This window comes from Stigmatopora nigra, chromosome 9, assembly GCF_051989575.1.
Source record: "Stigmatopora nigra isolate UIUO_SnigA chromosome 9, RoL_Snig_1.1, whole genome shotgun sequence".
In the NCBI taxonomy this organism is placed as follows: domain Eukaryota; kingdom Metazoa; phylum Chordata; class Actinopteri; order Syngnathiformes; family Syngnathidae; genus Stigmatopora; species Stigmatopora nigra.
In genome coordinates, this window is record NC_135516.1 from 11,991,822 (window position 1) to 12,017,654 (window position 25,833).

At 38.0% G+C, this 25,833-nt stretch overlaps 1 protein-coding gene and 1 long non-coding RNA gene across 3 annotated transcripts; one reads left to right on the forward strand and one right to left on the reverse strand.

The window, feature by feature from the left end:
- Nucleotides 1–595: 595 nt before the first annotated feature.
- LOC144202151 (uncharacterized) lies at nt 596–14,667 on the reverse strand. The gene is made up of 3 exons (XR_013327472.1): nt 14,539–14,667; nt 11,377–11,441; nt 596–958 (listed from the first exon to the last, which is right to left on the reverse strand). It is a non-coding gene; the product is annotated as an uncharacterized LOC144202151 (long non-coding RNA).
- Nucleotides 8,022–25,453, forward strand: ticam1 (TIR domain containing adaptor molecule 1). Of its 2 annotated transcripts, none has more exons than XM_077725160.1 (2): nt 8,022–8,258; nt 23,026–25,453. In XM_077725160.1, exon 2 carries the CDS (start codon nt 23,125–23,127, stop codon nt 24,784–24,786), a length of 1,662 nt encoding a protein of 553 aa, XP_077581286.1. In that variant the 5' UTR covers nt 8,022–8,258; nt 23,026–23,124; the 3' UTR covers nt 24,787–25,453. The 2 variants fall into 2 exon arrangements, with proteins under 2 accessions (XP_077581286.1, XP_077581285.1); XM_077725159.1 differs by lacking the exon at nt 8,022–8,258 and adding an exon at nt 22,717–22,866.
- The last annotated feature ends 380 nt before the right edge of the window (nt 25,454–25,833 follow it).

A 25,833-nucleotide genomic window follows, 5' to 3' on the forward strand; every position in this document is an offset into this window, starting at 1 on the left:
CGCTATCTGTCCGCTTGAAACTCCCTGACAGAAGAACATAGAATTAACTAACACACACACACACAAAAACAAGAAGGAAATAAAGAACGAAAGCACAGCCTTTTTTTTTTAACATCCGGTGAATCCGATTGGCCGAGGCAGATCTAGGCCACAGTTGCACTCATTGTTCAGTGAGCTTTTCTACAAAGTCCAACCCAGCGACAGCAATGAATGTTGATTGTGACCTTTTTTTTTGAGGGTTGGGAACCTACAGTGTGACTCTTGTGTAGATCGGGGTTGAGTTTTTCGGGATTTGCATGCGCCCACAAGCACCCGTTGGGCATTCTTCGCTTGGGGGTTGATGGTTGTCGGGGCTAACCTCGGGGCACAGTCAACGGTCGATGGTTTTTATGCTTCCATACCAAACTCACCGACAGCGTTGAATGTTCTCCGAGGCTAGCGGCGCTCTACATGACGAGGCTTCGTCATTTGGAGATGCTTCATTGCGTTACATCTTGTTTTTCCAATACTGTACAGACTATTCCCATGCCATGCAATGTTACCACTAATTTTTCATTGGTCTGGGCTTAAAGACAACCTTTATGAGGTTGCACTGAGTACCAGTGTGAGTGATATGATTGGTCGCTATGGGTACACCAGTATCACACATGACATAAGCAGGTGTATGTCAATGTTCCTTCTAATTTTTCATGTAAAATATGATGTAAAACATGAAAAAACATAAGAGTGGATAGAGCTACTACCACTAGCTACAGCGTAAATGGCTTTCAATATGTTAGAGGCGAGAGTAAGTCTAGTAAAATAATCATTTGGTTTCTCCCTATGGCAGATTTGTACAGGGTTTGGATCGTTTAATCTGGAATAAACTGGGGGCTAACCCTTAGTGGATGACTATTATGATACCACCTGGATCAGCACTTTGTGAAGTCTTGGTCTTGAGTGCAGAATTGCTTGACATCTGAAAAACACAAGAAATAGAACTTTTTATTTGGAATAAACATTACAACTTACACTGTCAGGCCTCCCACTACAAATGAATTGGACGTCTATCACTGTGTGGCGGTAGCTCTGTCCACTCTTATTTGTTTTTTTGTGTTTTACAGCTCCTCTATCTTTTTTTAAATGACATTTTAATATTTCTTAATACATTCCTTTTTACTTTACTTTGTACTTTATACTTTTTACTTTAATGATGAGTGATGAGTATATTAATACTTTAGTCCTTTTTTCCCTTTTAATTTCATATGTACTGTTAACGGATGCACTTTTTTTATATGTATCATATCTTCTGCTGACCCATCTGTCAAATTTTTAAAGTCAATGCAGCCCCCAGGCCCAAAAGTTTGCCCACCCCTGATCTAATCCATTTTAACACTTATTATGGGCAACTAGTATTCCTATATCCCAACTTTCAGCTTTAATCTATCAAAAAACAGCTTTATTATTATTTTTGTTGAATATAAAAAACCCATTTGAAAATACTCAACCAACATTTTTTATTATAAACATTTTTTAAAATCCAAAATAACTATAATAATAATAAAAAGTACATTGTTCAGGATAATATTAGGCGCTGTCATGGTTCCTACAGACTTATAAAAGCATGGAACAATGCTTCCATATCCCGCTGTGTAGCTTGGCCTTTTATCCACTGAGAGCTCCTATTGTCACAATCGGCCTTTTTTTTTTTGCTCCGGGGGGAACAACAACTATCAGCAGTGTCACCCCGCCGCGCCGCACCGGCCACGACTGACGTCAGGGTGCCCGACGCGCATCTATGAACATTTGTTACCCCCCCGTTTTATCGGTTTTAAGCTGCTGATGTCAATGAGCAGAAGGGGGGGGGGGGTGACTCCATTACTCTGCTGCTGGGGTGGGAGGCAAATGTCAGCCCACCACACCAAGACGCTCTCCTCTCCCACAGATTGTGAATGCATCACGTTATTGCAGCTATAACTCAGAAAGCCATAAAGGAGACAATTGGCGCCTTGAGTTACTACTTACGCGCATTCGATTCTTCAGTTATTATGTGAAAGAAATACATTAGCCTATAGGAAACGGTACAGATAGTAAATAAAACATTAGTGGAAAACACTAACTGCCGGATAAAAGATTTTAATCACCTCTCGCGAGTACCAAGTGGAGCTAAAAAGGGGATGTTTACATGACATTGGGGGTGAAAGCACAAAAATCTTTCCAATTGTTTGTTTTATGACTTTTTTTCAAGGGTTAAAAACGCTAAGATTTGAAAAATTCTTTTATTTTGATTGCCCATGACAGAAAGTTTTGTTTTTATATTACAGAAGGAATTAAAGAGTAGATTGAGATGAGGGAATTTAGGTTAAAGTTTGAAAATGTTGAATTATCAAAAGGCAGGTCACAAGTTGAGTCTGATTGGCATTTAGAAGGACACCTGATTCCAATTATTCATTGATGTGGCATACAAACATTTAAAAATTGATGTATTTTAATCAGGCAATATTCAGTTTTCACTTATTTTAAGTATCTAATGTTACCTATGTATCTTTTTTTAAAATATTTTAAAATATTTGCTAAGATAAGGCTTAAAAAATGGACTTTATTGATGCATTTGGTCATCCAGGTATTGTTGGTGAATTAATTTGTCATGGCAATTGTAGTAGGCAGAAAAAATGACTGTAAACCATGTGTCAAAGTGGTGGCCCGGGGGCCAAATCTGGCCCACCGCATCATTTTATGTGGCCCGGGAAAGTAAATTATGAGTGCTGACTTTCTGTTTTAGGATCAAATTAAAATGAAGAGTATATATGTATAGTAAATTTCCTGATTTTCCCCCTTTTAAATCAATAATTGTCTTTTTTTAATCATTTTTTTCCTGTGTTTTTAGTTCAATAATCATTTTGTAAAATCTAAAAATATATTAAAAAATCTAAAATAAACATTGTTTTAGATCTATTAAAAAAACTGAATATTTAGGGATTTTAATCCAGTTCTTTTAATCCATTTATTTAAAAAAAATCTAAATATTATATCTAATTTGACACCCCTGCTCAAAACTAAAAGTGGCTTTGACATCCCAAGATCTTAGTAAAGTTCTGTTTGGGTGTTTTAAAAAAAGTGTTTCAGATTGAAGATGGAACCTCACATGGAAAGTGCTCCAACAGGGGAGACGGTATCTCATCAAAGGGGGCTTTAGGGCAATTTGACTCCACCTTGAAATGGATGCTCACAGCCAACTGTTATGAGTTGAGTCAAGAGAGATTAGGATAAGGGCGTTCCTCTTTGTGTTGTTTGCAGCTTAAGAGGTTGTAGAAGAGTCTTTGGGATCAGTCTCCATGAGCTCCACGGCTCTTCTGGGGCTTTGTTGAAAAGCCCGGCGAGCGCTCGGAGCGTGTGTGGATGCGTATGGGTTGTTTGTGACATGCCTGTCAAGTGGAAACTTAATGGTTCCATTTTGAAAACAAAAAGGGATGGGATGACTTGTACTGCTTACAAAACTCAAGTGTATATGGACATTTTGATGTACTGTAAATAAGATATAGAAGTAAGAAGAGTGAAAATTATTCACAGTGACGAGCAGCCAATCACAGCTGATTGTGATAATAATTAAAAGTGAGATAGACAGAAAAGTCAACTAAAATTTGGAAAGTCTGAGATTTAAATAATGTAAATAGGGAAAACAAATATAATGGAATAGAAGAAAAATATATAAAATGACCAGAATATAAAACACTTTTTTTAAGTAAAGAAAAAGGATTTGGGGAAAATATAAAAACTAAATAAAGTTTCATTAAAATGTTCAATGGGAGAATATGTGGTTTTATTTTAAATTAATTTTATAATTCATTAATAATTTAATTAATTCAATGTGAAAGAAAGTATGTGCTTTTATTTTAGATGAATTTTATAATGTATTAATAATTTATTTATTTATATTTCAAAATCATCAATGTGAAAATATGTGCTTTTATTTTAGATTAATTTTATAATTTATTAATAATTTATTTAATTATATTTCAAAATCTTCAATGTTAAAATAAGTGCTTTTATTTTACATGAATTTTTAATGTCTCCTTTTTTTTTTAAATGATTTTATAAATATAATTGTCCATACCATAAAACTTTTCTTAACCAAACACTCTTATTTACGCCCATCTACATTCCACCAATGGTACATTTAGCCAATGTATAATCTTGAAAAGGCTTCAAGTCGAAATCCTTAATGTCACCATCCACTTTGTTTATTTTGAAACTAAGCATAAGATAGAAGAGTCACACGCTCACCCCACAATAAGACATGGGATGAAAAATGGCCAGAAGGTCGATGCAGAGGAGAAATGGGGTCTTTGCCATGGCAACCTTGGTGTCAGCCAACCATTTTTTTCTTAATCCATTCCCCTCCCTCCTTTCAACCCTGTCTCACCCTGTGAGGGGGGGGGGGGGCCCACCCCGCCTTTTTACAGCGGAATATTCTTTTGTGTGCTGGAAGCGCCTAAAATCATACGCACATAAACACTACATACACTTCATACTGTATAGAAAGACATGGAGGATTTAAAGGGGGGGGGGTGATGGCGGTTATGGGATTTACAACATGTGGTGTACAATCCGGAGTTCCTACTATATACCAGATATGGGCAAACTACGGCCCGCGGGCCACATACGGCCCCGTTAGGCCAAACGTTGTCCAAATAATGTTTTTTTTTTGTGTTTTTTATTCATTTGTTTTATTTTTTTCCCCAAGATGGCGCCATCACGCAGAAGCTAGTGGCAGTAGCTCTGTCCACTCTTATTTGTTTTTTTGTGTTTTACAGCCCCTCCATCTTTTTTTTAAATGACATTTTAATATTTCTTAATATAATTCCTTTTTACTTTACTTTGTACTTTATACTTTTTACTTTAATGACGAATGATGAGTATGTTAATACTTTAGTCCTTTTTTCTGTTTATGTTTCATATGTACTGTTAACGGATGCACTTTTTTATATGTATCATATCTTCTGCTGACCCGGCCTATATGTCAAATTTTTAAAGTCAATATGGCCCCCGGGGCTGAAAAGTTTGTCCACACTTGTACTATACACACATGTACATACACACACATACTTCAATTCTATATTAATGGAGAAAAATCATCTTTTGAAATAGAAGATAATTGCACCATATGGTTAGCAGCCAAACCACGCCCACTTCAGCCAATGACTAACAAATCAGCAGGCAGTTTTAATAGTGCAACACTCGTCTATCAAGTACGCCAACCGGGAAACTTTTTTCTCTCTTCCCCGCCCGCCCGGCCGGGCGTGCGACAAAAGCCTTTGCTGGAAGAAGTGGGTGGGAAGAGGCGTCAGCTGCTAGACAAAATAAATAAAAAAAAAGGCTCTTTTTTGTTCCCGGGCGGGCGATAAACCATCTATGAAGTGCTTCCGCAGCTGCGAGCCAGTTAGCTTTTCATTCGTAACTTCTTCTCTCGACCGGGAGGAGATTTAAGGCGGACGATAAAATTCACGAGGATTAGAGTCGTCTTACGGCGTGAAACGGGGACACGGGGAAGTGAGAATTGGCCAAAAGAAAAGGTTTGTAGGATGGTGGGAGTGGAGGAGCATAATGATGTGCGAGGAGGGAAACCTTTACAATGTGCACTTGAAAACAGCCTTTTTTTTACATTGTTCTCATCTCAGATGGATTTTGCCATAAATATGATGTTCTGCCATGAAATTTTTATGAACGGGTAATGTTGAAGTCACCATTTAAATGTCACACGAGATTAGACAGAAGCCACTCCTTTTAGGCCGCGATAGGGCTTGTGGCTCCAGAGCTGCATATGGCTCTTTTTCTATTCATTTCAAGAGAATTCACTAGTTTGTCACTAGATCAGGGGTGGGCAAACTTTTGGGCCCAGGGCCCATATTGACTTTAAAAATTTGACAGATGGGCCAGCACAAAATATGATACATATAAAAAAGTGCATCCGTTAACAGTACATATGAAACATAAACAGAAAAATGGACAAAAATAGGCCTTGCCATTTGATAAATTGTCTTTTTCAAATGCAAAAAAAAAATGATATTTAATAAAAAAAATATTTAATGACAATAAAACAATAAGTATCCTCCCCCTGGGCCTGCGTGGGTTTTCTCCGGGTACTCCAGTTTCCTACCACATTCCCAAAAATGTTTTTTTTTCCTTCTTAAATATTTAGCATCTCACCACAAGGTGAAATGCCAGTGGTTTGTCTCTAGGGTGGTCCTATACAGCAGTAGCAGGGGTTTTAAAGTAGCGGTATGTCCAGTACATACAGTACATTTGCACTTAATGACTACCAGACTACCACTGGGGGGCCTCGTGCACCCCCCCCCCCCCCCCCACACACCCACTCACAAAATGCCTACACATGCATACGTTTCACTTTAAAGGCGCAACGTTGTCTAAATGCACTTTGCCACTCCTCCCAGTGAAAATAGAACATAAGCCACAGTTTTCGTAAAAGACGACCGAAATATTCAAAGTATGTGCAGTAATTACAGTCTGTGGTTTTTTTCATTCGCATGGAGTTTTGGCAATAGAGATGACAGCAAGCTAAACCTTTGCAACGTTTTAGGTTTGCTCTGATTTAGTTGGTAATTATAAAGTAGTCTGCTAAAAATGGGAGCTGGTAATTTGATTATTTTTACACTAAAATACATTTGGAGCATTCTAAAAGCTTAAATGTGTTGTATTTTGATGAAGTGAAATACAACTGAACTGTAGTTAGCAAAGAGTAGCGTATTCCATTAAGTTGGCCTGATTTAAAAAAAAATATTGTAATGTATATAAGTTATTGGAGGCTATAAGAGTTTATGTTTTTATGCTTTAATTGTATCAGTCTTGTTTTAATTCAGATGTTTTTAATTTATAGTTAAAGATAGATGATATACCTTTTTAATATATCATTCGAGAATATTTAAAAATAAGGAATATAATACAAAAAAATCTGCTAATTATACTTTTTAAGAAAGCATTAAAATCTCATATATAGACGGTAAGTTTTTTTGCGAATAAAGTTTTTTCTAGGTTTTTTCTAAGACACAATACAGTGAACCCCACAATAGTTTGGAGTTTAGGGCCCTTAAATTCCCCTTTTTCCTCAATATTTTAGTCTTTACTTTTGAGGGAATCATTTTAAAAACATGTACAAATATTTTCCAACCCATAAAACTGACCTTTTTGGCATTTTACACACAGATTTTTGCTGGTTGTCAATTATTCATTGATTTTGGTTACTAGCTGTCACTTGTCCCCCCAAATAATGAGGGTCCATTTGTTCTCCTTTTCTGACAGTCTGGATGCCCCGTGGCGCAAATCTCACTCTACCTAACACACTTGCCTATTTTCTTTCCCCTAACCTATATGTGGTCTCTCCCCCCACCCCCCAAAAAACTGAAAAACCATCTAAAAACTTAAAATATCGAACCAGCACCCCCAAAAAAATGATAAAACACAAGTTGCAGAGTATATTCAACAAGTGCTACTATGACATCGACAAAAAAAAAACAAAGACGACTCGCTAGTGCCTTGGGACTGATTGGCAGGGTGGTGTTGCCGGGTGACCCCTGACCTTTTTAACCCCTGAGGAATGTTGTCGTGCTGGTGCGCGTATTGTTCCCGCCTCCCCGAGGAGACTCGACCATGCATCAGATGGATGTGAAGGTTGAATGTTCCTGAGAGCTTCTTCTTATTCTTTCTTTAAGCACCCCCTGCACCCCGACAAAGACTACACCCCCCTATCCCACCCCGTAATCCTTTCTTTTCTACTTTTCGTTGCCAGATTTGGACACACAAAAGGTATCAACAGGTCTGTCGTTGTTCGTTTGGTGTGCACGTGCACGTGGAAAGGTCGTTGACCTATATTTGAAGGAATGGAAAGAAAAAAAAAAGAAAAAAAAGAGACCCCAGGAAGGTTAAGAAAGCTCGGAGGAAGTTGACTAAGGGAAGCTGATGATGGAGCAGGTATGTTTACACACCTAAGGCCGGTTAGAGGAAATGGAAGAATTTATGATGTCATAAAAAAGCGCCGGAAGAGAGGTGCCTTAAGAACAGGTTGTCTGGGGAAGTGGAGCTATAAAAAAGAGACTCCTGCGGTTTCTGCTGGCAAGGCCTTTTCCAACAAATGAGATGATAACAGGCAAGTGAGCGACAGTAGCTGAGTGCATAATTCAAGTGAGCATGTGATAGATTATTCTAGGATTCTAGGGCATGACTAGCAAGCACTCAAATCGGCTGTCACAGAATCAACTACAATGGTGAGAACAAACCTCGGCACATTTTAATGCTTTTATTCTTAAAGTACAAAGTTCCAAAGCTAAGTCTGTCCAGGAATTCTTGTAAATTGGGTTGAAGTGGTTTCAATTTGTAGAATATTAGCGATTTTTTTATAGTTTATCAATCTACTTTTTTAAAAAGACCAGTCATCAAGTGCAATATTTTTTTTTAGAATAATCACTTTACAGTTTTATAAATGGATTAAAAGAACTGGATTAAAAGCCCTGAATATTCAGTTTTTTTAAAGATCTAAAACAATGTTTATTTTAGCTATTTTTAGATTTTAGAAAATTATTTTTGAACTAAAAACACAAAAAATAGATTAAAAAATTACAATTATTGATTTAAAAGGGGGAAAATCAGGAAATTTAATATACATCTATACTCTTCATTTTAATTTGATCCTAAAACAGAAAGTCAGCACTCATGATTGACTTTCCTGGGCCGCACAAAATGATTCGCTGGGGTCAGATTTGGCCCCCGGGCCGCCACTTTGACACATCAACTACATCATAAATACATACGTTACATATTCTGCACATATGTATGTATATAAAGTATTTCTATCAATAAATATATCATAAAATTTGAAAAATTGCTAAATTTTCTGTCTGCATTCTCAGTAATACAAGATAGTTATTTTTTTCCCCTTATTTATTATCCGGCCATTTTTAGTCTTTATGACATCTTTTTTTTTAAATGATAACCCATTATCATAACAATTCTCTGCCCTAATGAAGATAGCACCAACTTCACCATGCTAGGTATATCATCAAAAAAAAAAAACAGTCCGAAAACGTTCCTTAAGTAATGTAAATGACATTCGATCCCATTTGCGAGCACACACTACCTCGTATACACGCTGGCATACTTTCTACTCTAAGAAGTTGTTAAATAAAAGGAAGGGAAAGGTGGTTATTTGCTCGAAAGGCTCGCTAAAGAGGGCTCCCATCGTAAAAAAAAAAAAAAAAAAGGAGTGGCTGCACTGCCCCTTTTTCCTTTCATCCCTCGACCGGAGGCACGTTGCCTTTGTCTCATCCTGGAATGAACAAGCCACATCTCGGCTACGCTACACTGGTCAAATACCTGGGAACTACCATTGGCCCGGTGGGGAAGTAAAAAAAAAAAGAAAAAAAAGAAAAAAAAGGAGACGGAAGAGGAGGAGGAGGAAGAAGATGAGGAAGGGGGGTGGTCTGGTTAAGGCGGGGGTGTCAAACATACGGCCTGCGGGCCGGATCCAGCCCGTCTGGTGGTGGTTTGGTACGGCCCGGGGAAGAAAGCGGCATTGCAGAAAAAAATATGAATTTTCTTTAAAATCTGTAGTTCTGGTATCATCCGCTAGGGGCGCAGTGTTTTAGTACGTGCAGACAACATGAAATGACATTTATGTTCTTATGTTATTCTCTTGTTCATAATATATTGTTCATAATGTAAAAGGAAAATTCTGTTAATAAAAATTTTGATAATTTACTCATTCTTTGCACTAATTATTAATATTAGTGACTAATACAAAGGAAAAAAAGTGGACTTATTGTTAGTTCTATGTAATTTTTCAGTTTATGGCGAGACTGGACGGCTCCAAGAAACAAAAAAAATCATCTTATTGTGGCACATCCCAATAGAATTTGCACACATGTGCAAAATTGCACCACCACTAACAGCTGTTTTTTGTCTGTCATTTAAAGAAAATGAAAAAACCTGTGGGTAATTAAGTCTCCCCCTCCCTACCCCTTACATACATACACTTTCAAGCCAACTCAGCAGTGTAGCGCCACTTCCTGTGTGTGTGTGTGTGTGTGTGTGTGTGTGTACGCGGGATTGTATAGGGGTGAAGTGAGTTGAAGTCGTCCCCAAAGTGACCGCAGCCGGACGAACCCCTCCCCTGATGTAAAGCTTTTTTACATTTTCAGTCTATACGGGTAGTCTGGGTAGACAGAGCTTGCTCTCTCTTTCTTTGTGTCACACCTCATAAAGTAGAGCTCAAGCAGAAGGCTGCTTTGAAGCCATAGTTTGAGGGGGGGGGGGGGGGGGGCTGTTAGTCGGTGGGGTTAGATAAGGCGAAAAAATAGGGGGAAAAGGCAGAAAGTTTACATGTTTGAACTCCCAAAAGATGGAAAAATGTCTGTGTTGAAATTTAATGGCTTGGATTTGATCTGTTTGAAGCTTTGCGGCCTATTTTTCATTTTTTTTTTTGCCATATTTCACAGTTTAAATGGATTGGACGAATATATTTTAAATTGGTAACGACAAAATCGGATGTTTTTTTGTGGTGGATGGTAATGAAAGAGTTAATAGCGCCCCTAGTGGAATAGTCAGGAAGAAAACGAAACAATTGGTAATGGCAAAATCGGATGTTTTTTTTTGTGGTGGATGGTAATGAAAGAGTTAATAGCGCCCCTAGTGGAATAGTCAGGAAGAAAACGAAACAATCCACACAAAGAATGCCTGTCATTTCCTGGCGTTCATTCACCACTTCCAATTGAAAGCCCCTTCATTCCTTTAAGAACAATGGGAAAGATTCCAAAATTTCCATGGGGAGTTTTTTTCACATGACCGCAAAATGGCAAACGTGTTAAGACAAGAACCAAAAGGAGCGCCCACCCGCCCGCTTCCTCTCGCGTGGACACGGTTACGCCGCGGCGACATTAAAGCGGCGTCTCGTAAAAAAAAAAAAAAACGAACTGAGAATGGCGGGCGACTTTTATTGGGCACGGACAGAGACCGAAACCGGGAGCAGATGTTCCAAGTTTAACGAGTTTTGTTCGCTTCCCGACCAATGGATGGTAAATCCCTCCAACGCGGGCGGCGAGGGGGCGGGGTTTAAGAGTTTTTCTTCATTAAGCAACAAAAAAAAAAGCGCCGGTTCAAATGTCATACTCTGTTAGGCCCTTGAAAGCCACCTGGCTTGACCCTGGTAGACCTGAGCCAGTGGCGAGACGTAAAGGTCAAAGGTCAACCACTCATCTAAGATGGGTAGTGCACTATGATGCCTAAGGCGGGGGTCTACATTGTCTAACCTTTCCATTTAGACAGGGAAATGGTAAAATCACATATGGGCATGGATTCCCGTGAACTTGTTGACTGTTTGACGTCATTTACCTACGAGGGTCTTCATGTCGTTTAAGTGGTCCACGTCCAAGCTCGCTCTCCGCATTTTAGACACCCTGGATAGAAAAAATTAAGGTTAGGCATGTTTATTTCCATGTTTGGTTCACTTACATCTGAATAATGAATTAATGTGTTGCCTTATTGCTTAATTTAAGAACATCTTTTTTTGAGTAAAATCAATTAAATTTAGAGCCTGGACTACACAGCTGATTGACAGCTGTCATTTCACCTGAGCTAATTAGTCCTATAGTTGTATTATAGTTTCTATATTGTATGAGTGGAAACTTTTTAATGTGATTCAGTTGCTTAAAGGGTGTCAAAGTGGTGGCTCAGGGGCCAAATCTGGCCCGAGAAAGTAAATGATGAGTTCCGACTTTCTGTTTTTGGATCAAATTAAAATGAAGAGTATAGATGTATATTAATTTTCCTGATTTTCCCCCTTTTAAATCAATAATTGTCAGTTTTTAAATCCATTTTGTCTGTGTTTTTAGTTCAAAAATCATTTTGTAAAATCTAAAAATATAATTAAAAAAAGCTCAAATAAACATTGTTTTAGATCTTTAAAAAAACTGAATATTCAGGGATTTTTGGGTGTGTCTAGGGTCCCCTTGTATATCTCTTCCAGATGGCTCAAAAAATGACGGCTTTAACTTTTAGCCACTGAAAAGACTCGTGAAAAACAGGGAGGGGAAACCCATTTTTTTCCCTCCTCGTGAATGCGTTCAAGAGTTGATTGCGGCAGGAAGTGGCTCGGCTAGGAGTCATGTGATGAGACTCCCTGATGATAACAACATTAGATTTTCACGAGTCACAGCCGGCAGGAAAAGGTTTTTTTTTTTGGGAAACAACCATGGTGGCCTACGCTCCAGAGTTTCCCGGTTGGACGAAAAACTCCTCACACGTGATAATGGGCTACACCAGAGTTAGCATCATGGTTGTAGCGGGTGGGGTGCCGGATACGCCAACATCCACCCACCAGGCAATAGTATACTAAAACAGATGTGCACTAGAACATCCGCTGTGCTCCTGTAGGGGTCTTTTGGCTTTTGTCTATTTTGAGTATTGCCTCCAAGAGGAATGCTCCAAATGTGCTGCAATTTGTTCATTTAAAATGTTGCCAAAACGCCATCTTCCATCAGCGAACCGTTTTTAGACATATTTATTGAACATTACTTACATATAGGGTAATATTTTGTTGTTCATTCATTCATTTGCAACCCCGCTTTTCTTTGTCAGCTACTCTTTTGAAATATCTACTCATGTGTTAAGGCATTGGTGTCAAAGTGGCGGCCCGCGGGCCGAATCTGGTCCGCCAGATCATTTTGTGCGGCCCGGGAAAGTAAATCATGAATGCTGACTTTCTGTTTTAGGATCAAATTAAAATGAAGAGTATAGATGTATATTACATTTCCTGATTTTCCCCTTTTAAATCAATAGTTGTCATTTTTTAATCAATTTTTCCCGTTTTTAGTTCAAAAATCGTGTTGTAAAATCTAAAAATAGATATTCTGAATATTCAGGTCTTTTAATGCAGTTCTTTTAATCCATTTATTTAAAAAAAATCTAAATATTATATCTAAAATGGACCATGTAAAATCAAGTTGACGTTAAAGCGGCCCGCGAACCAACTGTCTGACACCCTTGTGTTAAGTTAACTGTATGCCATCTAGTGGTAAGGCATTTTATTTTCTGCCTCTCACTATTTGTCAGATGAACAAATCGGAGGACTTACTGCTCTTGGCAAATTTATCTTTTGTTATGGGGGAATTGAATTTCAACATTGTTAACCTTTCAATAGTATCGGAACAACACAATCCCTAAATATCATCCACATCAACCAAAATGAGACTTACTAATCAATCCCTAACAAGATTATTATTTTACTCGCGTATTAATTTGGAAGTTTACTCATTAAAAGATGATCACATCCAAATATTATTATTTAGAATGCAATTGACTTTAGACCTGAGTCAATAAAAACAGTTTAGGATGGAATAAAATAACAGAATAATTCACTAGACATTATTTCTGATAGAAAAAAATCATTTTAAGTTCAAATCTGACCTATGCAAATCAACTATAATAAACCAAAGAGCTTTTTCCCCCCTAAAGCACCACTCTAACAGAAAGTGAAAGATAGTTTCCCAATAAAACCCAACGTATTGTGTCGTTTCATTAAATCATGCTGTGTTCAATGCACTGTTTAATGCAATGCCGCACTAAGCGTCTGGACCTAAAATGGCAGAAGAATTTATGGATACTACCTCATTAACTAGAAGGCACAAATTAGTGCTGAGACACACACAGCCATTTTTTAAAAAGAAGCTTTCTAACTGATGATGATTAGTTAAGCTACTAAAGAGTGGACGCCCAGTTTTTTTTTTAAACAAAAAATGGTAGTCGAGTCATTTTAGTCCATTCAAATGCAGCAATGACACTTTGTTCAAATACCCAGACACCAATGCATAATTTCCTCAGACAATACATTGTATTTTGGAACATTTTGAATGGTGTAGTAGTAGTATTTTTGCAGTATATTTGGATGGAAGATGCCATGCGTCATGGCGTGGTCATAGACGGGTGGTGGCTATGAATGATCGCTGTCTGCTCTTCAGGTGTCTCCCTCTTTGTGTGTGTGTGTGTGTTAGGGTGTGTGTGTTTTGGGGTGTGTGTGTGTGTGTTTCTGGGTGTGTGTTGGGGTGTGTGTGATATTTTTTTTTCTCCCTAAGGATTGTGGGGCGCTGCTGTAATGTCGATACAATGACAGATGGTCCGCACAAAGCCGGCGCGCATTGTTCAAGCTGAAAATATAATAGCTACCATTTATCAACCGTTTGGACCACTTTGACACTCCAATAGAAATAGGAGTGTGTAAATTCATCAAACTTATCACTGTTTGGAGAAACTTTAAACTAATGTATTTCTTCTTTTAAAATGTTCCATGCGTGTATCCAGAAGAAGTTGATTAAATGTTTATTTTTTTTATATTCAAACAGAGGTATTTTATGATAACATTTTTTTCTTTTTAAATTTGATGGTATTTCTTGGATAGAAAGGGAGAAAAAAATCCTGCACTTAAGCGCCACATTCCATTACTAATTCAAACACAAGCTCATTTTATAGATTCCATGGGAGTTATGTTTATATACTCACGACTTTGGTCCAAATGAGGAAAATCTCCTCCAGATTCCATGAGTAGAATCTTCTTCTTTACTCTTCTCTCTCCATCCGGTTGCAACTCCACACCGACTGATCGCCGGTGCCCGAAATCCAAAGCATGACGTCTACTTCGACGGCTCAAGAAAAGGGGGCGGGTATCCGGTTCGCAGGGATCACCGGGAGCAACGTGATTGGCTAGAAGCTACATCGCTTGACAAGACCAACGCTTCCTATTGGCTTTTCTAGCTCAAAAGGGCGGAGTCAGCTCTTGTATTATTCAGAAGGGAAGCGGGTGGGGAGAAAAAGAGGACACGGTGTTAGCATGCTCATATATGTCTGCAGACAATGGCTTGTCTTTCATGTACATTCACACACACTTTACACCTGAATGGAAGAATTATACAGTTAAGTTGTGGTTTTACTTCTGAATCCAATAGCTTGCTTTTGTAGAACTATGATGGGGGTGGGATAGGGAATTAAAAAAAAGCTTTTAAAAATGTGCTGGACTAACTGCTTGTCAAATGCCTATAAATAAATCAAACATGCACATAAAAAAGCATTAAAACACTAAGTATATGTAGCTGTTAGGACACAAGTGCAGAATTTTTCGTGCAGGAATAGAGGAGGAAATGGTGCATGGATAATTCTCTCTTCAGATCCTCTGTTGAGTGAAAGCTCTGAGCTCCTTTTTTTTTCGTGGTCTTCTTCTCACATCAGTGCTGAAACTGTCTATGTAAGCCAACTCCTGGGCCAGTCCATTTAAGGTATTTTTCCTCGTTTTGTGATGCTATGAATTAGCAGGGCCTTTATTCAGATTGGAGGGATGATTATAGTTCTTTCACCTTTAAACTTCAGGCCTTATGAACCATCACAAAGCAGGTACGTGTTTCTGACACGTAGTCATGGCGATGGAACCTGTCTATCCAAACAAACATAATTTTGACCCAAAGAACTGCGATGAGGTCGTTTTTTTACATTTTTTTTTTTTTGGTGGAGGCGCCATTTTTTGTGTCTCAATATAAAAAACATATCGTTTGATGTGGATTTGACAGACAATTTGCATAACGGTAGGGAATGATGCACTCAGATCAATAGCAGCTAGACTTCTTTCCCAAAGCAGTCTATTTCCAAACATCCAAAGGACAGGAAAAAAAAGCCTTTCAAGCTTCTTTTCTCTCACTATTCTTAATTTAGATCCAGCTTCAATAAAATAAAAAAGGCAGGTTCCACATAAATTCCACGTTTGATGCATTTTATGTGGTCTTCCTTCAATTGATCAAATTACAGGTTGCATCATGTACATGTTAGCTTACATAGCGCTATGGGACTGCATAATAATGTGCATTTCTTTTTATAAACGTTGATATAGTACAATGTTTGTGCGTGTGGAAGTTAACATGAACCAAAAATGTCCGATACGCCAATTCCTGACCAACTTATATTAAGTAGTGGGTTACCCGTGCATGGCCTTAGAAGAGTGACATCTCCGGCTGTGCCAGTAATGAGCTGTCAGACATGTTGTCATCTTCGATGGAAGACGCAAGCAGCTGCTCAGAAATTATGCAAATTACTCAAGAAAAAATGTGTTTAAGAAAAAGCGCCATATATACTGTATTATAGGTCATCCTCTCAAGAGTTTTAATGTGGAACTTAGAAGATATGATACAAGCAGGCGGTTCCACCAAATTGTTTAGAACCAAAAGACAATTGTGCTCGTAAAAAAGTATTTTTTTGAAAAATGTGGGTATAACAAAAAAAAAAAATCACATACACACTTAGAGACAACCATTTCTGACCACCATAAAAAAATTCAACTCTCTACGTTGCACAGTTTGGACAAACATAGCGAGAGAATCTTAACATACACACACATATATCTTTAAATCACGCTTTACACTGATTACAGATCAGAATTGGTTATGCTTGATCAATACTAACTCCTAGATAATGATTTCAACTATTTCTGATGACATTGATGCTAAAAAAACATGCTTTATAATAATTTTGGGGTAAAAAACATATACAAATGGGCAAATATTTTGAAATGGACGCCAAAACAAGTCTACCAAATCCATGGCTGAAATACCCATATACTAAACTCCCCATTTTTTTACACTACGTCATCTACTTTCCCAAATAAACCTCCCGAAAACTTTTACATTGACTTGATGGTCCAGAAAATTATCATATCATTGTAAAATGCGCTCATTCAGCTAATGGTAAAACACTGTGTGAGCTCCTTGTTTTTGCCTTTTTTTTCAGCAGAGTCGTACCAACGCCACATTACCAGCGATTCTGCTATCTTGCACGCCTCCCCGTTGGTTTTCGTTCTAGCTGGATGCCAGGGCTAAATGCTTCATCTCAATTAATCACTGAAATTCTAATGGAACGCTTCCCTTCAGGATGAGGCCCAATCGCAGAGGGGGCCACAGTCGATGATGTTGGTGAAGCTGCTTTGATTGCTCCAATAGCCTCTCAGCTTTGGAGTCACTGCAGATGTCTGTTAATTGTGGTGATTATGGCAAACGGAGGGGGGTAAGAATATGCAATGAATTTCACATTGCTTTCATGCCTCGCATCCTTCGCCGGCGAGAAGCATCTGCTGTAAAAGGCGGAGCATCCGCACTTTTTTTTTTTTTTGGGAGACGGACAAAAGTCACCAAGGGAAATGGGCATGGGATTCGGGATGGGCAGCCAATGGAAATGTCAAGTGTAGCCATATTAGATCCATTTATTTTATGGACTTGTGTTCAGATTAGAAACTGTATGAGTTGTGACAGTTGCTCATATTTTATTTGGGATGGCTTAACTCTGTTTATTTTAGCTATTTTTATATATTTTTAGATTTTACAAAATGATTTTTGAACTAAAAACTGAAAAAAATGATTAAAAAATTACAATTATTGATTTAAAAGGGGGGGAATCAGGAAATTTAATATACATCTATACTCTTCATTTGAATTTGATCCTAAAACAGAAAGTCAGCACTAAGATTTACTTTCCTGGGCCACACAAAATGATGCGGTGGGTCAGATTTGGCCCCCGGGCCTCCACTTTGATAAGTAACCATTTTGGACAATTAAAAAAAAACATTTTCATTTAAAATTTAGGTTTGCAGTTACATGATCATTTAACATTTTTGATTATTATTGCGGTTCTTACTTCAATTTAATTCATTCATTTTCTGTGCCACCATTTTAACAAAAAACCCTTATACATAGATTACCACAATACTAATGATATAAAATGTCTAAAAAAACATAAACTTGTCCATTAAAATTCCTATTATATAACAAATTATGAATTTATTGACCAGAAACTAAATCAAATAAAACATATATTATATAAGGTTTCATTATTTCCCCTCAAAGAAGAAATTAAACTCACACAATCATCACATAACCTGTAATATTTGTACACATCAAACCCCCCATCCAACAAAAACCCATAAAAAACACCCATACCCAAAAACCCTATTGAAAACGCTCACCCAATCAAAACAACCCAATTCTCCACACAACCTTATTCTTCCTCCACATCCTCCTCAGGATTCCAAAGTGGAACAAATCCTACACTCAGTCATACATTTAGCATATTAATTAAGTTATGTATCAGCTACTCTGCTCTCTCGTTTAGTGAGTAAAAAAACACGGCTCATTTATGGTGGATGTGCTTTTTTGGAAGGCAAGACTTGGCTAATTCCTCGGAGGCGAGTGCTCTTCCTGTCAACCTGATCAAAGCCCGTCTTTTGATAAGAGCATAAACTGCTCCGCGCCCCATCACCATCAATGTCTATGCATGCGTGCGAATTACTGCGTTTTGTACAAGTGTGTGTTTTTCCGTGTATTTTCTATGCATGTGTGTATCCATCCCCCCATCACCACCAGAGGCTGTATTATGCATTGTTGTTGGCATGGCCTACATGCTCACCCAAGCATAGTCCAGTGTGGTACAGTACACACGTCTTCCCATCCCCTTTGCGAGTTGCCGTGTCGTGTCCGCGGGCTCGCTTCATTTACCTTTTTTGCTCCTGAATTAATGCTCGTTAAGTGTCACATTAGCTCACGTCCGCCGACCCTCGTTGTCAACAACATCAACTCAGCTCGGGTTGTGTTTTTTTGCTTTTGATTCGCCGGAGTACGCATGAATTGACTTAGACTACATGCACTGAGGCACCCCTAAAGCGCCATTCACCCATACGTAACCTTTATTTGAGCAAGACGCGGCGTTGCGTAAAAATGTTAAAGCTATCGGCGGCGTAATGTTTTTTTAACTACCGTATTTTCACGACTATAAGGCGCACCCTCAATGAATGACATTTTCCATATATAAGGCGCACTGTATTATAAGGCGCACTGTATTATAAGGTGCACTGTCTATTTTGGAGAAAATATAAGACTTTTAAGTGCGCCTTATAGTGGTGAAAATACGGTAATTGCTATTGACTTCCAGGTATGAAGCACTCACTCACTACACAGTCACCTCTAGAGCCAGCCATTGTTGATGTTTTGGATTTTTTTGGTATAAAATCTTGCAGTGGGGGAGGAGCTATATGATGGAAGATGTTGTAAACTAAGATGGCTGATCTGCATATTTAACAGTATTGTTTCAGTTCAGGCGTTTATGTTTTTTTAAGTATCCGACAGTGGTGGTTTTTCGTTTTTTTTTTCTTCTTTTTTCCATATATAAGACGCACTGGATTATAAGGCGCACTGTCTATTTTGGAGAAAATGTAAGACTTTTAAGTGCGCCTTATAGTCGTGAAAATACGGTAAATGGATGGGGGGGAGAAAAAAGTTGGCTATTCAATGGTTTTGTTTTGAGAGAAACTTTTTTTGGGGGGAGTTTGGTTGGTTGTTGGCGTCAGTTAAAGGGCAGGTGTTTTCTTCAGTTTTTTTTCAATAGGCTCTCAACTGAATGAGTCTGTGTCTATATACATTCGCATGTACATGTGTATGGAGCATATAGGGCGTCTAGAAGCGGGTGTGTTAAATTCTCTTAGCGTGTGTGACGAATGTGGCGGCTGGGAAAAAAAAGCAAATGTGCTTCACGGCTTCTCACACAAAGTAAATTGGAAAGAAGCGATCGATCAGTTTAGACGTGAATTTAACCACAGCTCTGTAAATACTTCAATTATCATATCTATCTGACCTCACGTCAACTCTACTACTACTTTTTTTGGGTTCATTCTAGACTGGAATGGCTATAATGTGGAATTAGAAGAGAAAGATGTGGCAAGTGCAAGCGGGAGATAAAAAAAAGGGAGAGAGTATATTCCCCACTCCTGCGTCTTTTATCCTAATCCATGGTCTCTGTCCAAGAAAGGGCCTCCTTTTCTCTAGTTTGGCCTAAAGCCTCTTATATGTGACCTCTGTGCGTCCCCCCCACCACGACCCCTCAAGGCTTTCTCCCACGATCGGCATCCATGCACACAAACGCCACATCTGTGCACTTGAAATTGGAGCGTAGGCATTTTTTGAAAGTTTCACAGCCTTAAAAAATGCAAGGATGAGGCATTATAACAGGGGTGGTTTGTGAGTCGTTTTAATGTCAACTTGATTTTATTTGGGTTGGATTATTTTAGATATAATATTTAGATTTTTTTTTTAAATGGATTAAAAGAACTGGATTAAAAGACTTGAATATTCAGGTTTTTATGGATCTAAAACAATGTTTATTTTAGCTTTTTTAAAATATATTTTTAGATTTTACAAAATTATTTTTGAACTAAAAACACAGAAGAAATGGATTAAAAATGACAATTATTGATTTAAAAAGTGGAAAATCAAGAAAAAAAATTATTTCACGTGGGCCGGACTATTTTAGATGTAATATTTAGATTTTTTTATTTTTTATAAATGGATTAAAAAAAATGGATTAAAATCCCTGAATTTCCAGTTTTTTTAGAGATATAAAACAATGTTTATTTTAGTTTTTTTTTTAAATATATTTTTAGATTTTACAAAATAATTTTTGAACTAAAACACAGAAAAAAATGGATTAAAAACAACAATTATTGATTTAAAAGGGGGAAAATCAGGAAATTTAATATAAATCTATAACTATCATTTTAATTTGAACGTAAAACAGAAAGTTGGCACTCATGTTTTACTTTCTTGGGCCATACAAAATGATGCATCAAGTTAGTTAGAAAAGTTAATAATCCCTCTGTAATAAAATGGAAAAAAAGTCGGGGTAAAATGTTAACTCTTTGAAGGTGTTTGAAGGAGATATACTGTTACCTCCTTGACTTTTATTACGACTGTTGGAGTTCATAAAGCTTTTTCATCTGTCAGTTGGTAGTGAAAGAAGACATCTTGAACTATGTGGTTCCGCCATTGATATCTCAGAAATTTCAAGGTATCCTTGTTTCAATCAAATATATAAAAAAGCTCAAATAAACATTGTTTTAGATCTATAAAAAAACAGAATATTCCAGGCTTTTAATCCAGTTCTTTAAATCCATTAAAAAAAAATCTAAATATTATATCTAAAATGATCCAGCCCACATTAAACCGAATTTTACGTTAACCACATTTATTATTTTTTTCTTTCTAAATGACTTCACCATTAGGTGTGCCGAGCCCCTAAAAGCAAATTTAATTTCCTTCTTTGCAATATATATCTTGAAATATTGAACCATGTGAAAACAAATGAAGGTCAAAATAAGCTCCTCCCCAAAACCGTTATGAAAACCCCCTCTGCTCAATGTCACAGTTTGCAAAAGTGACAAGAGTTTTTTTGCTCGGAGGTGAACCCAAAATGTCCTGCCAGGGTGACTAACACAGCTGCTGGGGCAGAGCGTGTCTCATTTGAAAGGCACTGACCTCAATAAAGATGGACGTTTGGCACTCCCTTACATAACTAGCCATGATGATCCCGAGTTTGCGGCAACCATGTCAGAATGTGCGTGCCTATATCGTCCTGTACCGTATTTTCACGACTATAAGGCGCACCACCGCATTATAAGGCGCACCCTCAATGAATGACATTTTTTCCATATATAAGGCGCACTGTATTATAAGGCGCACTGTATTATAAGACGAACTGTATTATAAGGCGCACTCTATTATATGGCACACTGTATTATAAGGCGCACTGTATTATAAGGCGCACTGTATTATAAGACGCACTGTATTATAAGGCGCACTGTATTATAAGGCCCACTGTATTATAAGGCGCACTCTAGTATATGGCGCACTGTATTATAAGGCGCACTGTCTATTTTTGAGAACATTTAAGACTTTTAAGTGCGCCTTATAGTCGTGAAAATACGGTAATTGCTATTGACTATTGATTGGTATGAAGCACTCACTACTTTACAGTCACCTCTAGAGCCAGCCATTGTTGATGTTTTGGATTTTTTTGTATAAAATCTTGCAGTGTGGGAGGAGCTATATGATGGAAGATGTTGTAAACTAAGATGGCATCTGCATATTTAACAGTATTGTTTCAGTTCAGGCGTTTTTGTTTTTTAAATATCCGACAGTGGTGGTTTTTCGTGCTTGGTTTTCAATTTTTTCCATATATAAGGCGCACTGGATTATAAGGCGCACTGTCTATTTTGGAGAAAATTTAAGACTTTTAAGTGCGCCTTATAGTCGTGAAAATACGGTACATACAGGCCTACGAATGCAGACTCGGCGTGTCCTTACCGCGGTAACTGCAATGCTGTGGCTTGAGAGGCGTACATTTTATAGTTCAACTGAATAGCGATACTGTATTCTGTGTGTGAATGTATATAGCAACGCCATAATTGGGGTATTTATGGGAGGGCCTGGAAACCGCTGCTCCTATAGAACGACTGCAAGGCCTCAGAAGTGGTCACACGGCAAACATATCAAACTGCCGCCAGAACAGAGCAGCTCTCTGTGTGCGCCGCCGTGCTAAGGGAACCGCTGTTGGTTTGCACTTTGCCTAGTGTGACCCCACCCTGGTAAATACAGGGTTGGAGGTTTTTCCTACGGGGATAAAAATACATCGGACTCTCAACCGAGTGGGGAGAAGAGCCAGAAATGAGGTTGTGGTATGCTAAGGAGGGGGGGTGAGGAAACCAGCCATGTTTTTGGGAAGTTGAGCAAACCAGACAGGGCATGCAAAGAAAGTTTCCTGCTTTTGTCTTTTTGTCCTTCATGACATGCCATACCAAGTCAGTTGTGACATCACAAGAAAGACGAGCACCCAACAGGTTTCCGGTGAGGCTAACCTCGGAAGTTTAGTAGTCCAATTTATAGTTTATTTGGAAGTTTTATGCAAAAAAAGTTGATTTGAAAGTGAGAATTAACAAGTTACAGTGCAGAAAGACATAGTGTCTTAACTGAGGTGAGTCAAAGGACTTCCTGATTGGAGCTGGAGACAGTCTTGAGAAGTCAAGAACTTCATGTCTGTTGGTGTTTAGCAACTTTATATAATCTTGCTTAAAGTTCTGTATTTTACTGTTAAAAAAACTCCATTTCATGGCATTTTCTTCTATTTTTGCAGGCTACAAGTCACCCAACTTACTATCTTCTCTTCACTCCTGATTTGGAACCTGCATCTCATGGAACCCTGACACATTGAGCGATTTAAAAACCTTTAACTATGGAGAATAACCACTTGCACCAAGAACTGGAAATGACTCAAATGGATCAATACAAAGGAACCGGCTTGGGGGATGTATATGAAATACTAGCCAGTGTCCCATCAGAAAGAATTCTAAGCCTAACATTCCAGCTTGAGCAATCTCCTGAAGACAATATCATAAATGCCTTGTGCTTGATTATTCTCCATAAAGCGGAAAAAGCTCTAGACATACTCCATATGCTTGAAGAAAACGACCTTGCTAAGCTTCTGACTCAAATATGGCATGAGAGTGGATGTAAATTGGAGAACTTTGCTCAACTCTGTGGTAAATCCAGCCATTTAACCGGAGAATCTTTAGCAACGTTAGCTCGTGTTTTTAAAATTCTGTCCGAACACCGACTTTGCGATCAACTTTTAAGGAATGAGGCATACAAGAAGGCTCTTTCAAGCCATAGTGAAAAACCAGATGACCCGTTATACCATCAACTCCAAGAGGAAGCTAAAGATCTATGTGGACCTCAGTTAGCTTTGTGGTTATGTTCAACTAAGAACCTTCAATCAGGCTCTTACGACCAAACCCAAAACAACCAACAGACACAAAATTCTGGTCTTTCCAGCCTATTGGAATCAAGCTCCTCTGAGCTATCATATCCTTCGCACTTAGAGATCAGTTTGCCTTCAACCATATTGTACAAAGAGGACAAAATAATCCCAAATCCATTGGTAGACCTTGAACAAAATGACAGTAATCAGCCTCCCCAATCTCACCTTTCATCACAAGCACCATCCAATCAAGCAGAAGACCCAAAAATGGCCGCCACATCTGAAACCGAGGATGGCGAACCTCCCAAATCGGAGTTCCACCAAAAACCAGAAGAATCTTTTGAGCAAAATCCAACCTTAACAAAACCATCGATGCCATTTTCTTCCAATCAAGATTGTCCCACTAAACCAAACTTGAGTAAACAAACCATAGAAGAAGAAGATGAAGTAGTATTTTATTCATTTGTCATCTTTCACGCTCAAGAAGACAGCGAAATGGCGGAAACTATGAAAGATAAAGTGGATAACATCATCGGCCAGGGTCAAGGTGCAACTTATTCTGATTTCGAAGTACCTGGCAAGAGTACTCTGAAATGTATCGAGGACGCCATTAACAACTCGGCTTTCACTTTTCTACTACTAACCCGGAACTTCAACACACACATGTTAGAGTGGAAAACCGAGTCGGCTTTAATCAACTCCATTAATAAGCAACACAAAAATAACACGGTTATACCTTTATTTCCAAAGGAAAACGCCATGACTAGATTTAACCTACCCATGGTACTACAAACGCTTGTTTCATTGGAAGAGAACAAAAACTTTGAAGTTAAAATAAAAAAGACTTTATCGCCCGCAATAATTAATCGGCAGAAGAACATTTGGTCGGAAGAACGGAGAAGACGAGATCAAAGTGGGTTGTTGCCCCAGGGGTCTGTACAACATATGTTAGGAAATCTTAACTTTAAGGACTCAGCGGACTTTTCCAATAAGGGCTCGGTTTTTGGGCAGCAAGGAAATATTCATATTGAAAATGCTAACTATGTTATGATTGGTAATGACTCACAAATGACTGTGGATCATTGTGGAGTGGTAGAGAGACCAATCCATACTTTGGAGAAGGAAGGTAGTAGCTAAAGGATTGGGATGGGAACGTTTTGGGGTTGATAATATTGGATTGGATAACTTTATTCAACCGTTTTTAGGAAATTTCGTTGTTTTAGTCGCAAGAGGGTGAGAATACAGACACAGAAAAAGACATTTTAGACAAGTTATCAGATTTAGGATATGATTCTATCTTCTTTTTTAAACACTAATGGTTTTAAAAGTCTAAGATCATGTCAATTGCTGGATACAAGTAGTTTTGTTCAAAAAAACATACCAAAAAAATCAATAAAAATGTCCAGCCCAAGGACTGAAACAAAGGAAAACTGCATGCATGTAGTATACATTAGGAAATTATGGCTCGGGAGCCACATGTGGCTTTTTTTGATGAGTGCATTTGGCTTTTTGCTAACCTGTGAGCTAAAATATGGAAATTGGTGATGATAGAACTGAGATATTACATCTAGAACTGCTTTAATTGTCATTTTTTTGCAGTAGACTCTTCTGGAATGCATCATATCATTTGATTAGCAACAGCATAAGAATATTTTTAAAAAGTATTCATTTCTTTCCGCTATAAAAGTGGTAAATTACAAAAAAAATGAAAAGGCACTCGTTTACATGTGTGTATTTTGATTTTTAAATTTGTTGTGTGGCACACAAGGAATAATATTGGAAAATATGAATTGTTTGTGGCTCTCTTCATCAAATAGGTTCTCGAGCCTTGTCTAAGTACAGCGAGCTAGATTCATGTTTAGTTGAAGAGCGTCACCTACTGGAAAAAGTGGGATTTACAATTCTTTATTGAAGTTCTTAGCAATACATTGTTATGATTAGCATAGCTAGCTCAAATTGTCGGAATTTTTGAAACTAGGACTTAAAAGTGAAAGTTGATGGTGAAAAGAACATTTAGGTTTGTTCTTAAATGCAACCTGCAAACTAATTATAACTTTTGGTAAGAAATGCATCAACTGGTAAAGCACAAGAAGGTTTATTCCAAAGGTTTATTGAACAAAAGATAAAACAATGCATCACATTTACAAAAGGTTATAACAAAGATCGAGAACCTTTTTGACACAA